This window comes from Gorilla gorilla, chromosome 1 (assembly GCF_029281585.2).
Source record: "Gorilla gorilla gorilla isolate KB3781 chromosome 1, NHGRI_mGorGor1-v2.1_pri, whole genome shotgun sequence".
Classification (NCBI taxonomy): domain Eukaryota; kingdom Metazoa; phylum Chordata; class Mammalia; order Primates; family Hominidae; genus Gorilla; species Gorilla gorilla.
The window spans coordinates 100,330,618-100,345,330 of record NC_073224.2 but is presented as its reverse complement, the minus strand read 5'-3'; the positions used below and the strand labels follow the sequence as shown (position 1 = coordinate 100,345,330).

Genomic DNA, 14,713 nt, shown 5'->3' with positions numbered 1-14,713 from the left:
GCCATGTGGCCGGTAAAGGTCAGAACTGAATTCCAAAGCTCATGTCCTTCAACAGTTCACAATGTTGGCTCTCTTTGAAACAGAAAATAGAACCACCGGGCCCACAAACAGACAGAGACAGCAGGAGAGATGGAAACAAAGAGGGAGATTTAAAAAAGGAAGAGGCAGGTGCAGGAGCACACCAAAAGATGGAGAAGTGGGGAAAGAGAGACAAAGAGAAAGACAGGATGCAAGAAGGCAGGACAGAGATGTTACATCACACTGGACGACAGCAGACTCTTGGAGAGGGCAGGGTGGGTGTGGGCTGGCAGCCTGGCACTGGCCTGTTCACTTGAACTGCCCTTCCTTCCTCCTCAGACCCTGGGTTTGTATGACAGGAGGAGGGTTTGCATGTGTGTGCGCACAGGTGAGGGGCTACAAGGGGCATGTATACCAGTGTGTGTGCATAGGCAGGTCTGCGTGTACATGCAACGTGGGCACGTGTCCATGTGGATGCAGGTGGGGGTATATCCTGGTGCCTGTGTGTATGGGCCCACCTCGATGATGTCGGCGTTGGTGCGGCTCTCGTGTGGCTCATTGTACTCCGTGTACTTGAGCAGCACCTTGTCCATGTCGGTGCTGGCGTATTGGAACAGCTTGTTGGAGTGGTTGAAGATGATGAGTGCGATCTCGCAGTCACATAGCACGCTCAGCTCATACGCCTTCTTCATCAGGCCAAACTTCCGCTTGGTGAAAGTCACCTGCAGAGAAGGATGGGTGGGCGGCCAGATCTGGCTCAGTTAAGGCCTGATTGGGAGTCCCAGCCTACAGATGGCTGGACATAGCCCCTGCCCTCAGGAGCCCCCATTCTCAGTGTGACACAGCCCCTGGTCTCAGGAGTCCCTGGTTTGGGGAAGGACCAGGCTAGTGCTTGTAGGCCAACACACAGCTTAGATACAGCCCAGAGCCCACTCACTGAAGGGGCAGGATTCAGGTGGACAGAACTCCACACCTCTGTGCTGGAGGCTATGAAGAGGTCAGTGGAGAAGAAGAGGGAGAGGATTCCTGTTGGGAAAGGAGGAGTGCCTGGGGGTATGACCTAAGGCTTGCATATGGCTCTGGGATGGGAACATGGGCTCATCTAGCCATGGCAGCAGAAGAGCCTTGGAGTCCTGGGACGCAGAGTTCCAAGAGCTGCGGAGAGGTTGGGGTTCCTCTTCTCCCAATCTCCCTTCCCCTTCTGTAATAGCTTATAGTTTCCCCTCTTCCACAAAGCCCTCTTGGAATGCCTGAAGGGAGTAGAGGCAGAGGCCTGCTCCCTGCCCTCACCCGCTTCGTGCGGCTCTAGGACTTCCCTACCTGTCGGTTCCGCTCGTCGGTGATTCGCTGGATCTGAATCTTTTTCCTCCCCATCTTCTCCGGGGGTCCTCAGTGCTACGGAGGGGAGGGGCTCGCTGGGTGGTGGGTCTCGGCACACCTTACACTGTGCTCATGAACGGTCTGGGAACAGTGCTCAGTTCATGGTCTGCAGGATACCTTCTGCACAGCCTCCTGGAAGGGGAGGGTCATGAGAGGACTCTGAGCCCCCAAAACCCCCAGCCCTGCTCCCTGGGCACACAGGCCAGGCTCACAGCACCCCTGTGAGAGGCTGGCAGCATCTGAGCTCCACCCTCAACAGGAGGCAATGCTGTCTGCCTGAGGCAATGGTATGCCACAGCCAGGCACAAGCTGGAGCTCACACCAAGGCCCAGACTCTTTCCCCTCGGTCACTGCTGTCCTCAGGCTCCAGGACAGAGTAAATGGACCTCCTGGCTTCCAAGGTCTGGGTCTCAGAGAATATCCCATGGCCCATTCTTCTCTCTAGAACCTGCTTGTACTACAGACACCTGGGTGCTCGAGCTGCTCCTCTGGCCTAGAACTATGGTTCCCATTCTGAAGCTTGGAGAAGAGACAATGCTGAGAGGACATCTGCCCAGTCAGTGAACAACAAGCATGGTATACCTGGTGCCAGGATGGGATGTCTCTGGTGCCCCTGGCTCAAGAACATACCAGAGCAGGTCTAGAGCAGTGGGCCTCATACCGACTCATGGAACTCTGGGGCCTGGAGTCCTGTAGTGGGGCTTGGGGTTGTAGCACCCACATCTCCCTTCAACTAGAGTTCCTCCACACTAATCTGTTTTACTCAGTGAGCTTAAGCCTAAGGTTTCTTTTTATTTTTATAAGCCTAGTCAAGTGCAGTAGTGAGAAGAGAAGAAAGAGTAGAACAAGGAGTTCGATCTGTAACTGACTGTGAACAATCAATTGAGCTAACTCGCTACCTTCGGACACGCCCAGCCTAAGATTTTTGTTTGAGGAAAGAGTTGTGCTGCTTAAAACAACGAAACCATTCCTCTAGACCAGGAGATGGAAATTTTTGGGCCAGATAGTAATATTTCAGGCTTTGCAGACCATACAGTCTCTGCTGTAACTACTCAACTCTGTCACTGTGCCATGAATGCAACAGACAGCAACACATAAACGAATGAGTGTAAGCATGGCTGTGATCCAATACAACTATATTTACAAAAATGGGCATGGGCCAGATTTGGTCCACGGGCCATAGTTTGCTGATTCCTGCTCTAGAGGTATGGACCACATCTAGAACCCAAGCTCAGTCTAAGAGTAGTGCTTCCCAACCTTGTACATCTTGAAGCAGACAGAGAAAATACAGGGCCAAATGACATACACTGGGGAGGCCACTGGCAGCCAGGCGGATGCAGGCACCAGGCAGAGAACCTGCTGTCTCAGGACACCTGTAACCCCCTCACAGCCCACTAGTTGAACAGCTCCATGCTAAAGCCAGGATGAGAAACAGCCCCTGCACTGCACAACCAGGAGGCACCATAGGATAGGAGGGGGCTCAAGGATGGCAGCACAGCCTGGGCCAGAAAAGGCGCATTCTCTCCAGTATAGGCAGTGCCTACACAGGCTGGGTGAGTCCTTGGGGACTGGAAGGGCCCAAGATGGGACGGAGGCACGGAATGACTTCAGGGCCCCTCTAGCTCTGATTCCAGGAGTCCTTGCATCAAAAGCGGAGCTTTCTGGAAGATGTTGGAAGAGGATAGTGAACTGGGGCCCATGCTTTCTAAAGCCACTCTATTTGGGTCCTGGGAGGAGCCTGGACCAGAGAAGGCCCGCCCTCCCCTCCAGAGCTCCCCTTCCATAGAGCCCCATGCCCAGAGACCCTACTGCAGAGTCTAGGGATGTAGACCCCCAGCCACTGTCTGATCCTCCGCACCCACTGCACACTACCTGGGGAGAGGTGTTTGATGACAGAGAACAACCCTTACCCCTACCCCCCACCTCCCACTGCCAATGGCTGCTGAGTTTCCCTGGAGCCTTTCCAGCCCAACTCTACATGGCCCCTACGGTACCACAGTAGATGCTAAAGTTCAGCCTTGGTCTCTTGCTCATGAGGGAAGGAGGAGAGGGAAGGCAAGGAATCTATCAATTTGGGAGGAGCTGGGATACTGGCCCCATCCCATTACCAAGACTGCTCCCCAGTCTAGCTGGAGAGCTTCTGCTTTGCCTGGATATCTATAGAAAACAATGCAGATAAATGCATTGCGCTTCAAACGACTCCCTACCCTTCTTCTTCTTCTTTTTTTTTTTTTGGTGGTGGTTGTTGTTTTTTAAGATAGGGTCTTGCTCTGTTGTCCAGGCTGGAGTGTACAAATCACAGCTCACTGCAGCTTCAACCTTCCAGCCTCAGCCTCCCGAGTAGATGAGAATACAGGTGTATGCCACCACGCCCAGGTAATTTATTAATAATTTCTTTTTTTTTTTTTGGTAGATACAGGGTGTTGCTTTGTTGCTTAGGCTGGTTCAAACTCCTGGGCTTAAGTGATCCTCCTACCTCGGCCTTCCAAGTAGCTGGGACCATGAGTGTGTACCACCATGCCAAGCTAATTTTTTTGACTTTTTTTTTTCTTTTTCTTTTTTTTTTTTTGAGATAGAGTCTCACTCTGTTGCCCAGGCTGGAGTGCAGTGGCGTGATCTTGGCTCACTGCAACCTCTGCCTCCCGGGTTCAAGCGATTCTCCTGCCTCGGCCTCCCAAGTAGCTGGGATTACAGGTGTCTGCCACCACACCTGGCTAACTTTTGTATTTTCAGTACAGACAGGATTTCACCATGTTGGTCAGGTTGGTCTCGAACTCCTGACCTCGTGATCCACACACCTCGACCTCCCAAAGTGCTGGGATTACAGGCATAAGCCACTGCGACCAGCCAATTTTTTGACTTTTGTAGAGACAGAGTCTCCTCCTATGTTGCCCAGGATGGTCTTGAACTCCTGGGCTCAAGCAATCCTCCCGCTTTAGCCTCCCAAAGTGCTTGGATTACAGGTATGAGCCACCTGTCCGGCCTCCTCTTCATCTCCTCCTTGTCCTCAAGGTGCTCCATGGGCCCTGGGCCTCCTACTGGTACCCTGGGACAAGAGCAACACCAGCCCAGCCAGTCCTGAGTGGCCCAGCAGACACCTGAGCCCCAAACCAGCTCCAGACACCCCATTCCTCACCTGTGACCCCAGTGTCTGCCAAGTTCCCATTGCAAAGGCTCCAGCCCAGGGATTTCAGCTCCCCTGCTTCCCAGTGCAATCCAAAGACTGTGCTTTCTAGAGCTACAGTGGAGTGGGCTTTGGCAGGGAAGGTAGGGGAGGGCACACAGAGGGCAAGGGGAGGGGGCTACAAATAGTTGGCTTTTTAAATGGGATTCTCTGGCCTAGTCTTGAAAACCCAATCTAGACTGTTAAATGCAGGAACTGCTGGGCTCCTCTGGCTTACAGCATCCACCTTCCCTCTCTCCCCTTTACTATCTCCCTCTCACCACCTTTAGTTCATAACCGAATTCTTGCAGAGATGTAACCTCTGTCAGCTGATGACCAATACTGCCTCTTCCTCCAAACTGGAAGAGAAGCCTCTCTTTGTTCTCATGACCCTCAGAAAAGTCACTCTTGCAGTCTTTCTAGCATTTATCACAATTGTGAATAACTATGATTCTGTGCTTCTATTTAACGCCTGGCTCCTCTAAGAGACTAAAGTTTCATGAGGGCAGGAATCACATCTGTCTTTTTCACTACTCTATCTCCTGTAAGAAGGAGCTGAGAAAATGTCTGTTGAAAAGAAGAAAATACTATTTCATTGTTGTGGTGCTGTGAGAAGTCCTTCTTGCAGTCTAACCTCCAACAGTCTTGCTGCAGTACCAGTTCCTCTCACTCTATCCTCTATGGAGCTAGAACCCTTCCTCTCCCAACTGCCCCTGAAGATTTGGACACCACCCACCCTCCAACCACCCCTGGTATCCCAGTCCTCAACCCTCCCCACCCTCAGGTTGGTTGGTGCAGAGGGTGAGACTCTAAAGTCTTCTAAGGAGCAGCCCTGAGCACATAGAGATGGAGAGGATGGGGTTGCTTAGGCAACTGTCGCCTGGCAACCAGCTCCCTGGCTGATCTCCTACACCGCCCCCCCCCACCCCCGCCTCATGCTGGGGGAGCTGGGACGAGAGAGGGATCAGGGCTGAGAAGGCAGGGAAGCAACAGAGATTCACTGAGCATCGTCTGACAGAGAGAAGTCAGGGTTAAAAAGACTAGGCCCCATCTATCCCCACTCCCTACCAAGGTAGCCCAAAGCACTTTTTATAATTCCATGCTTCCCAGGCCCCTTTCCCCACTGCTGCTCCCACCTCTGTGCCAACACTGCCAGAGGAGGAGATGCCCCTGTCTTAGGCAGTCCTTCCTCCCATCTAACCACAAACCCCTCTACAAAGCAGACGCAGTCTATACTGACCTTTTTTCCTTCTGCTATCCATTCCACATTGCTGCAGGGTCTTTGAAAGCCCTGAGGCAAGAACATGAACTCAACCCTGATTTTGGAAGAAGGGGTAGCTGGGGCCTAGGGAGGCACAAAATACCCTAACCTGACCCTATCCAAGGTTTGGAGGCCTATCCTGGCTAAACTTCCCTCCTACCCAATTAGGGAGGTTTTAATGAACACCTGGACCTCCTTAATTAGCCCTCTGCCTAATTACCTAACCAACTGGCAGGAGTCAGAGGCCTGGGCATCTGTTCTCCAGATGTGAGTCTCTCCTCTCCAGCCTCACCTGGCCCCATTCTTCTCCTGTCTGGTCTACTCCTCCTCTAGGAAGCCCTTGCAGATGATCCGGCCCTTGGCTGCTTCTCTTCTAACCATCTCTCCTTCACCCTGCCTAGTATCTGGAGCCCAGGGCTTGGGAGGACTTGGGCTACCAAAGAGACAGGGGGTTGGCCAGGATGGCCTTCCTGTTCTGATGGCCCCAGGGCCTGCCCAATCCTGACCTCAGGCCACAACTATGACTCCTCGGGCTGACAGTATCTATGTCACCAAAAGTTCCCCTTCAAAGGCTCTCAAGGCTCTGGCTGATTGACTCTGATTCACCTGACTCCGTGGACAGGACAAGGGTGGGGCGGAGTGAACCTTGTGGGTGGCAGGGGGTTGGGACAGGCAGAGGCAGGGCCTTCCTGGTGGACATGGGAGAAGCAAAGATGGGGAGGACATTTGGCAATGCCCACCCATATCTGTTCCCATCCTAGTGGTCCCAAGGCTCAAAGAAACTACAGGGCATCTGCTTTCAAAGCTCCCATACCAGCACAGGTCAAAAGGGAGCAGATGCCCAGAGAGGGAAACAGGCACAAACTCACCAACTGTGGAGAAGGGTGGCTGAGGAGAAGCCTTCACAAATGGACAGCAGGGAGGATGCAGGGCAGGAGGCCCCTCTGACAACACCCTTGACAAGGAGAGCTGAGGAGACCAGGGGGAATCCAGAAGGACCCCACTGATAGCCATTTTTCCAAGCCCAGGTACCAACCCAATTAGAACCTGTGGGTTGTGTTTACATGCAAATGAGCTACACATGATGTGCAAAATGTACCGTAAAGGAGGACTGGTTTGGAGGGGGCATGGGAGAAGAAACAGGTCCCTGCCTCCCCCAATGCAACACCTCTGGGTACCTGAGCAATATTCAAACCATTCTCGGGTTTCAGAATGATGCTATCTCAGTTCCTGTGTGAAGGTGGCCTGGGGCCAGTGGGGAGAGCGGTGAAGGGGAGAGGTCAGGGCAGCCTCCTTGCAGCTGCAGCAGGGCTGAGCAGGGCTGTCCTTCCCATGGAGCTGCAGGGGAATTCCTTTCCGATAGCCAGCCTCTATCCTCTCTTTCTTGCTCTTGGCAGGGGAGTACCTACCTGTCCTTCTCCCCTACACCCTTCCACCCATATCTGTTCCCATCCTAGTGGTCCCAAGGCTCAAAGAAACTACAGGGCATCTGCTTCCAGAGCTCCCATACCAGCACAGGTCAAAAGGGAGCAGATGCCCAGAGAAGCTGAGTGAGCAGCCTCGCATCACAGAGCAGTGGGCCTCAACCTGCTCTTCCTCATGGTGAGAAAGGGAGCTCTCATTAGGTGGGCCCTTCATCTCTTCCTCCCAGGCTGCTCCGGGCTGCAGGCTGAGGACTGGAGGGGAAGGCAGGAGGCGCTGGAGACAGCTGTCATCCCTCCTCCCGCCCCTTCCCTGTGGCTGGGCTGCAGGGCATGAAATAAGCAGCAGGCGCTGGGGGAGGGGGTGACAATCCAATCCACCTGTCACCCCCACAGTCAGGCAGCCTCAAGCAGCCTGCTCACTAACGAGGGAGGAGGCGTGGGTGAGGCAGACACAGAAGAGGGTGGCAGAGGGGGGACAGACACACAGACACAGGAAAGATGACAGAGAAAAAGAGGCAGCGAGGCCAGAAGGCATTATGGGGCAGAGGCAGAGACAGATAAGGAGAGGGCTAGAGGAGAGGGAGAGGCAGGAGACCACAGAGACAAAGATTCAGAGAGAAGCAGGTAGAGAACAAGAGACAGGTTCAACAACGGCTTCCAGGACAGACTCCTGGCCCAGCGCTGGGGGAATAACTCAACAGGACACCATCCCTGCCCTCTGAGAACTTGCAGTCCAGCCAAGAGACAGACAAGGGAGGGGCAGGTCCCACCCAGGGCAAGGGCAGGGAGAGGCAAGGGGGCCCTTGGGGGCCTGGACTGGACCCAGACACAGCCCTGGAAGGAGCATCCCAGAGCAGGCAGGCCGGCCCTGAGAGGCAGCAGAGGTGAGGACCAAGGACCAAGGACGACGGCTGCCCAGCTGAATCCCCAGGCCCTGCCTTATTACCCAGTCTACCCTCAGGTTCACAACCTTCCTAGTCATTCTCTCTTCCAGCTTCAGCCCTGGGACCTCTTCCCTAGTACAGAGACACAGGCTAAGGAGCTCTGGGAGACAGGGCAGGAAGGTGAAGCCGGTGATGCCCCCAAACACCCAGGCAAGATGGTCCAGGATCATTCTGTGGTTCACATAGTGAGCTCTTCCTTCACAAAAGAAGTGGGGGGCATTACCTCTCCGAAGTCTGAGCCAAGGCAGGCGCCTCACATTGTCCCTCTCCCCATCCCACACACAGCCCAATTCTCACACCCCCTCCTGCGAGGCCTGCTCCCCATGCCCCTGCTCCTGGGCCCCTCTCGGGTCTCCCTCTCATGCTCCGTTCCCTCTGCCCTCTCTCTGTCCCTGCCCCCTCCCACAGCAGCCTCTTTTCTTCACCCCAGAAGTGCTTCTAGGGTCTGATCTCAAAGGCAGGGACCCAGCCCCAACCCTTCAAAGTTCTGTCTGGCAGGCTCACTACCCAAATCCCTGATTCCCACCGTCTTTCCCTCCCTCGGGGACTCCCCTCCCCCAGTCCAGCAGCCTCAGGGCTGGGCAGGGGCTATTTTTAGCCTGGGCACTGAGCTAATTTTAACTCACCGACAGGGGACCTGGGGGCGGGCTGTTGGTTTGTGGGGGCAGGCAGTCCAGGAAAGCTGGGCCTGGGGCAGGGGTGGTCTCAGGCCCCAGGCACCCTAAGAACTCAAGTGGGGGGCAGGCCCTGCAGTCTCAGCTTAAGGGACAGGAACCGACTTGCCAAGGGGAGCACACGGTATGGAGAGGAGGGCTGAGCCCTCCCCCTAGCTTCCGCTGGACAACTCTCCCGAGCCCCACCCTAGCCTTCCCGCCCTCTTCTCCCTGGCAAGTCTCCTGGGATGGGGTCATCCTGTTCTCTGCCCAGGAGATGCCTCTCCAGTGAGGGTCTGTCTCCTGAGCCTCCTCCATGTCTTCCTCACCCCAGCTTGTTCTTCCTGTAGTCTAGCTCTCATCCTTCCTGTAGCAGCTGTGAGGCCATTTGGCTCTCTACAAGGCAGCAGCCTGTCCATCAGGGTCCAGCACTTCCCACTCCAGCTCTGACCTTCCCCTTATGGCCTCTGGGCTGGCTCCTAGGTAACCACCCCGCACCCCCACAAAACAAGCTCCTAGAGCTAGCCAGACTGATCTCAGAAGTATTTGGGGGCAACAGGAGATTGAGTCCCAGTAGAGAAGGGATGGGTGAGGTAGGGCAACGAACAGCTTAGGGAAATATGGGGTCTCTAAGTTGGGATTCTGGATACCTGGGTTCTAGTCCCTGCTCGGGTCTAAGATGTGATCCTGAGTAAGTCACTGCCTTCTACAGGCTTCACCCCACTGGCCAGTATTATGGGTAGCTGGGTGGACTAGGTACCCAAATGCCCTTCTGGCCCAAACACATGGCTCCTGTGCTCTCTGGGGAGGCCCAAAGGGAAGGGAGGTCAGAATTGTGTAAGTCATGGAGAGGAACTGAAGAGATGGCCTGGCTGGGTCTGTCATCCTCCTGCTGGGGAGGAAAGGCAATGAGGGCGCTAGAAGACAGTCAGGATGGGGCTGGTGAAGGGGCAGGTGCCTTCTAAACAGTAACCCCCCAACAGATGGCCAAGGGTTGACAAAGGCTCTGGTCAGCCAGAACAAGTACCAAGTGGGGCACAGAAGGCCCTTGTGGCAGAGGCTCAGTCATCCCAATCCCCTCACACACTGGGAATGCCTATCAGACCCACCTGCTTGTGGTTACTGAGCAGCAACTAGCCCAAGGTCACTGTTTGGTCCCTGGTGGGACCAGCTCTAGAACCCAAGCCTAAGGCTGTCTTCATACTCCATCCCAGCAGGCCGAGCTGCAATGACTCACCACCACTCATTTGCATGAGGATTTGCATAGCGTCTCTGACCTTATTCCTTCAGGCTCAACTTCCCATTCCAGGACCTGGGTCACCCCCACCCAGGATCCGTAGGCACTTGCGGACACCAAGTGGAGTTCTTGGCACCTCAGGCCTTTGTTCCCATCTTTCCCCTCCAGAAAGCATTCTTGGATTTATAGTAACTCCCAGTGATACAGTATAGAGCTCTCAGTCCAACTGGGTCCCCTACTCTTGTCTAGGCAGAGATGGGGAAGGGGTGTGAAATCACGAGGAATAAGCAAGCATGGCAGCTACAGGAGTTTGGTAAGATTCACAGGGTGAAGTGTGGCTCTGTCACTGCCTTGGGGCGTCACAGGAGAAGAATCCCATTCCCCTCTTTAGTGCTAAGTTTGGGGCAGCAGCAGCAGGAGGGAGGTGAGCTGTCCTTTACTTCCATTTCTAGCTCCATTTCCAAAACGCATCCACAGTGCAGGGTGGGAGGAAATGGCCCAGGACAGCAGGTAGGACAGATATAAGACTACAGAAAGAACTTCTCAGGGCTGAGTCCTTGGACTCAAAGTAGTCTCTGGGGCTCAAACTTGCTTTGTCAGAAGCCCTCCAACCAAGCATGCGAGGCTGGTGACACGTGGGAGGGCATGGAGGCCCCAGCATTGTATGCCAACCAATGGGAGCTGCAGACAACCAATCTCCTACCTACCTTTAAGTCTGACCTACATTTGTCCAGAGTATCTACACCTCTCCCATATCTTCTGAAACAATGAAGCCCAGCAGTGGTCTCTAATCCTAGGAAGTCCTTCCTGCTATCTAACTGCCATCCCTCCCACCGCAGCCAATCTTCCACTGTTACCTAACCCAATTTGGTCATCTAGACAAGAGCAATGGACAGGGGCCCTTGGCTATCAGAAGCCCTGGCTGAGGAGAGGTGGGGGCGGTTGGGACGGTTAGTGTGTCACCTTCCACCTCCCCAACACAACTTCCCTCTGGGGTCTCAGGAGACAGAAGTGAAAGTGGCAGCTGGGGCCTTGGGGGCGGGTCAGCTTGAGAGCCGTTGGAATGAGCATAATGCCACCAGTGCTGGGTCTGGGCTGCCTGCCATTGCAGCGGGTGGGCTAATGGTTAGATCAGGGGAGGGACTTCCCATGGAAATAAGTGCATGGGGTAATGAGGAGTGTGGGCCCCTGGCCAAAGGAAGAGCAGGCTGAAGAGATAAAAATGGAGAGAGGCAGGCAGCAGACAGTCTCAGAAGGGCATTCTCTTCCTGGGCAGTGTTCGTCCCCTTTTTTAAAGCAGCAAGATCCTTTCTTCTCACCCACAGCACTGAGACAGGGCTGCTCTGGCTGAAGCAGATGAAGGGGGTCTGAGCCCTGATTGCTGGGACATGAGAGCTAAGAGAGAGGGGAAAGAGTCCAAGACCTGGGCCCTCAGACTGGACAGCACCAATTATGAGGAAAGGGGAGGTGGAAAACATGAAGGGTTCACCTACGATGATGACAGGGGACCCGAAAGAGGCCAATCCAATCAGGGAAAGCAAATCCTCCTAGAGACATCATGACCTCGAGAAGCCACTGAGGATTTAAAGGGGCCGTTCAGGGCAATGGCTGGGTCTCCTTCTAACTCGAAGGACAGTCCTCTAAGCCCCTGGCAGCGGAGGGAGGGCGGGCATCGTGGCTGCGTGGGCCTGCTGAGGCGGCCAGCCAGGCAGCTCTTACAGGATTAGCTTGCTGCTTTCAGGAAAGGTGCCAGGTGAGGCTAAGATGCCCAGCCAGATGGAGGGGGAGCCCAGAAGGAAGGGGGTGGGGAGAGCAGTACCTGCACAAGGCTATGCAGATACATGTCGCCAAATCCGTGCTCCTTACCAACACCTGGCTTCTCACCCTTTCATGAGGATGCCGTGCAGGGACCCCTCAGATTTTTGCCAGCAAGGACCTCTGCCTACCAAGTTTTCCTTGCCATTACTACGATCTGGAGTTATCCTTCCTCTGAGGGGAAGTCCTGCCTGTTGTCTACTCTTGACTCCCCTGCTACAGTTTACAACCAGGGCCCCACCCCTCAGAACAGGTGAGGGGCTAAGCAGTTCCCCTAACTCCCCTCCTTCTTAGCTCCCCACCCCCAGGCTGACAGGTGGAGGAGATAAGAGGGAGCAGCTGGGCTAGGACACCTGTCCCCACCCAGCCATCATGGGCCCCAGAGGCCTGTATAAGGAGACTCAGCATAGAGGAGGCAGTGGTGGTGGCTGGAGGAAAGGGCCCATAGGTTAAGGAGAGAGGCGACAGGAAGGTCTGAGAAACCCACTTTCAGATCATCCCATCCTCCTGGTCTACCCCAACCATCATCCCCCACCAAACGCACAATACACGCATGCTTTGAAGGGAAAATCTCAAGGTTTGAGGTCATCCCTCAAACCCCTTGCTCTATTCCCTTGTTACTTGATCCAACTGGAGTGGGAAGACCCCAGGAAAAGGGACCAAGCCCCACTCTCCTCACTCCACCCTCCTGCCGCGCATTTCTACTTGAAACTCCGGGATGGGCTCTCCCCGTATTCTTTGTTCTCTCAACCCTCAACCCTAGGTATTTGCTGGTGGGCTGAGGATGAGAGAATCACGAGGGATAAGCAAGCATGCAGCCAGAGGGATCTGGCAAGACTCGTGGGGCTAAGTGTGGAGGAGGCAGGTTCTGAGACAAGGAGACGGCTGGATGGGGAGGGGAGGGCTGGGCTCAGCTTCCCAACCCATCCCAGGGCCAAACGGAGCCCTAGGCCAGGAGGAACCCTCAAGGCCTCCTCAATCCCTACCCTGGACACCAAAGGCATTCCTTGCCCTCACCCCTGCTTCTGGGTAGCTGCCTTAGCAGGCAAGTCCTGGGCCAGGCTGGCGCTGAAGGTCTGAGAGAAAAGATGCAACCATCACACTCTTTCTGGCGGAAACTCCTTCCCTTCCCATGTGAGGCAGGTAGCACCACCTCCCTTTCACAGGTATGGAAACTCACACAGAGATGGGCAGGGACGTCCTCAAGGTCACCAGAAATAAGGGGCAGAGGCAGACTGACTGTTGGGCACAGGGCTTCTGCTTACAACCTGGATGGGAGTGGGAAGGAGTCTCCCTCCACCTGGGAGTTCTAGCACATTCCTTCCAGGGCCCATTCCCCAGGTCTGGGCCTGGGAGGCTCACATTGGCCTTGTGTCTGCCTTGAGACAAGCCCAGCCTCTTGTGGTCCAAGCCTTCCCACTCTAGTGTCTCTTCTCATTCATGCCATGCGGCAGCTCACAGGGATAGCAGGAGGGGTCTCGGAGTGTCATTTGTTCCCGCCCTCACACCCTTGCTTTGGGGGCTTTCTCCATGACACTCAAGTCAAAACAATACCCTCCTCACCTTGCCACCAAAGGCTGATTCTCTGCCCTCTGCTGAGGAATCCTGGTTTTCTCTTCCCTTCAATTTCTCCTCCTCCTCTCAGGTCTCCGTGGGCCTCCTTTCCATTGCCCCGTCCTGCAGGGCAGGATCTCTCCTTTAATCTCAGACAAATGCCCTTTATAATACATAACCAGCAAAGCTTAAAAGTCACTTAAATCTCTGAGACTCAGTTTCCCAATTCAAAAAAACAGTTTTAGAGAGAAACAGTCTTATGTTCCCATGCTCAGTACAAAGCTTGGCACACAGGAACATAAGAAATGGAAGTTTCCTTCCTCCCTTTTGAGAACCCATCACCTCTCTTCATTGGGATCTCAAAAGTTCTGGTTTTTGGGCGGGGCACCATGGCTCACACCTGGAGTCTCAGCCACCTGGAAGGCTGAGGCCGGAGGATCGCTTGAATGGGAGGCTGCAGTGAGCCATGATGGCACCACTGCACTTGAGCCTGGACAACAGAGCAAGATCCTGCCTCAAAAAAAATTTAAAAGTTGTGGTTTTTGGTCTTCAAAGTATACTGGAAAGTTGGGCAAGAGGGGTAATGCTGAGGGTAAAGCTCCTTTGACCAGGGGGCAAAAAAAAAAAAAAAAAAAAAAAAGCTCCCTCTGCATGGTTTCCTCGTCTGCTCGGCTCCTAGGAGAGTGGCCACAGCACCCAGCCAGAGGCACCAAGCCAAGGTCAGTGACCAGGCCTAGAGCCCAGAGCCTCCTGGGAGGGTAAGTTTAAATGAGTAAATATGGTCCCACCTGGGTGTGGCCAGCGACAGGCCAGAGCTTCGGACATGTCCCTCCCCTCCCAGCCTACAGCAGAAAGAAGTCAGACAGGCACAAGTGCCTCCCGCCCCCTTGGCTATCAGGGTCCTGTGCAGAATCAATGAATGCATTCCCCTGTCTCCACACCAGCCAGGACTAACCAGAAGCATAACTTGGCTCTCAGAAGAGAGAGGCTTGTAGCCTTGGCCTCAGGAAAAGGAAAATGTCAGATGAAGAGGGCCTTGGGGATCACCTAGGCCAAGGATCTACCCCCAGATGCCTGAGGGCTTAGATGTAGTCTTGATGCCTCACAGTGGCCTTGCTCATCAGGGTGAGTGGGGAGGGCAACAGAGACCAGCGACAAACCACCAAAACACCCAGGTGTTAATCACTGAAAGGCGAAACTCTGTACATCTGGAAAGCTGGGGCCCAAGAGGAGGGACCCGGGGACACACGGTCAGTGTGAGGGG

General features: G+C 54.5%; 1 protein-coding gene across 4 annotated transcripts in view; it reads right to left on the bottom strand.

Annotated features, from left to right (window-relative positions):
• Nucleotides 1-14,713, bottom strand: part of MEF2D (myocyte enhancer factor 2D) — a 35,246-nt gene that overhangs the window by 16,106 nt on the left and 4,427 nt on the right. For 2 of the 4 annotated variants that reach the window (XM_004026972.5, XM_019024609.4), the window contains exons 2-3: nucleotides 1,339-1,530; nucleotides 537-740 (exon numbers count right to left, since the gene is read on the bottom strand). In XM_004026972.5, the coding sequence (XP_004027021.1) occupies nucleotides 537-740; nucleotides 1,339-1,392 (258 nt within the window). In that variant the 5' untranslated portion in view covers nucleotides 1,393-1,530. Of the gene's footprint in view, nucleotides 1-536; nucleotides 741-1,338; nucleotides 1,531-13,458; nucleotides 13,573-14,713 lie in introns of all 4 variants that reach the window. The other 2 variants (XM_055362102.2, XM_019024601.3) reach the window with 2 other exon arrangements.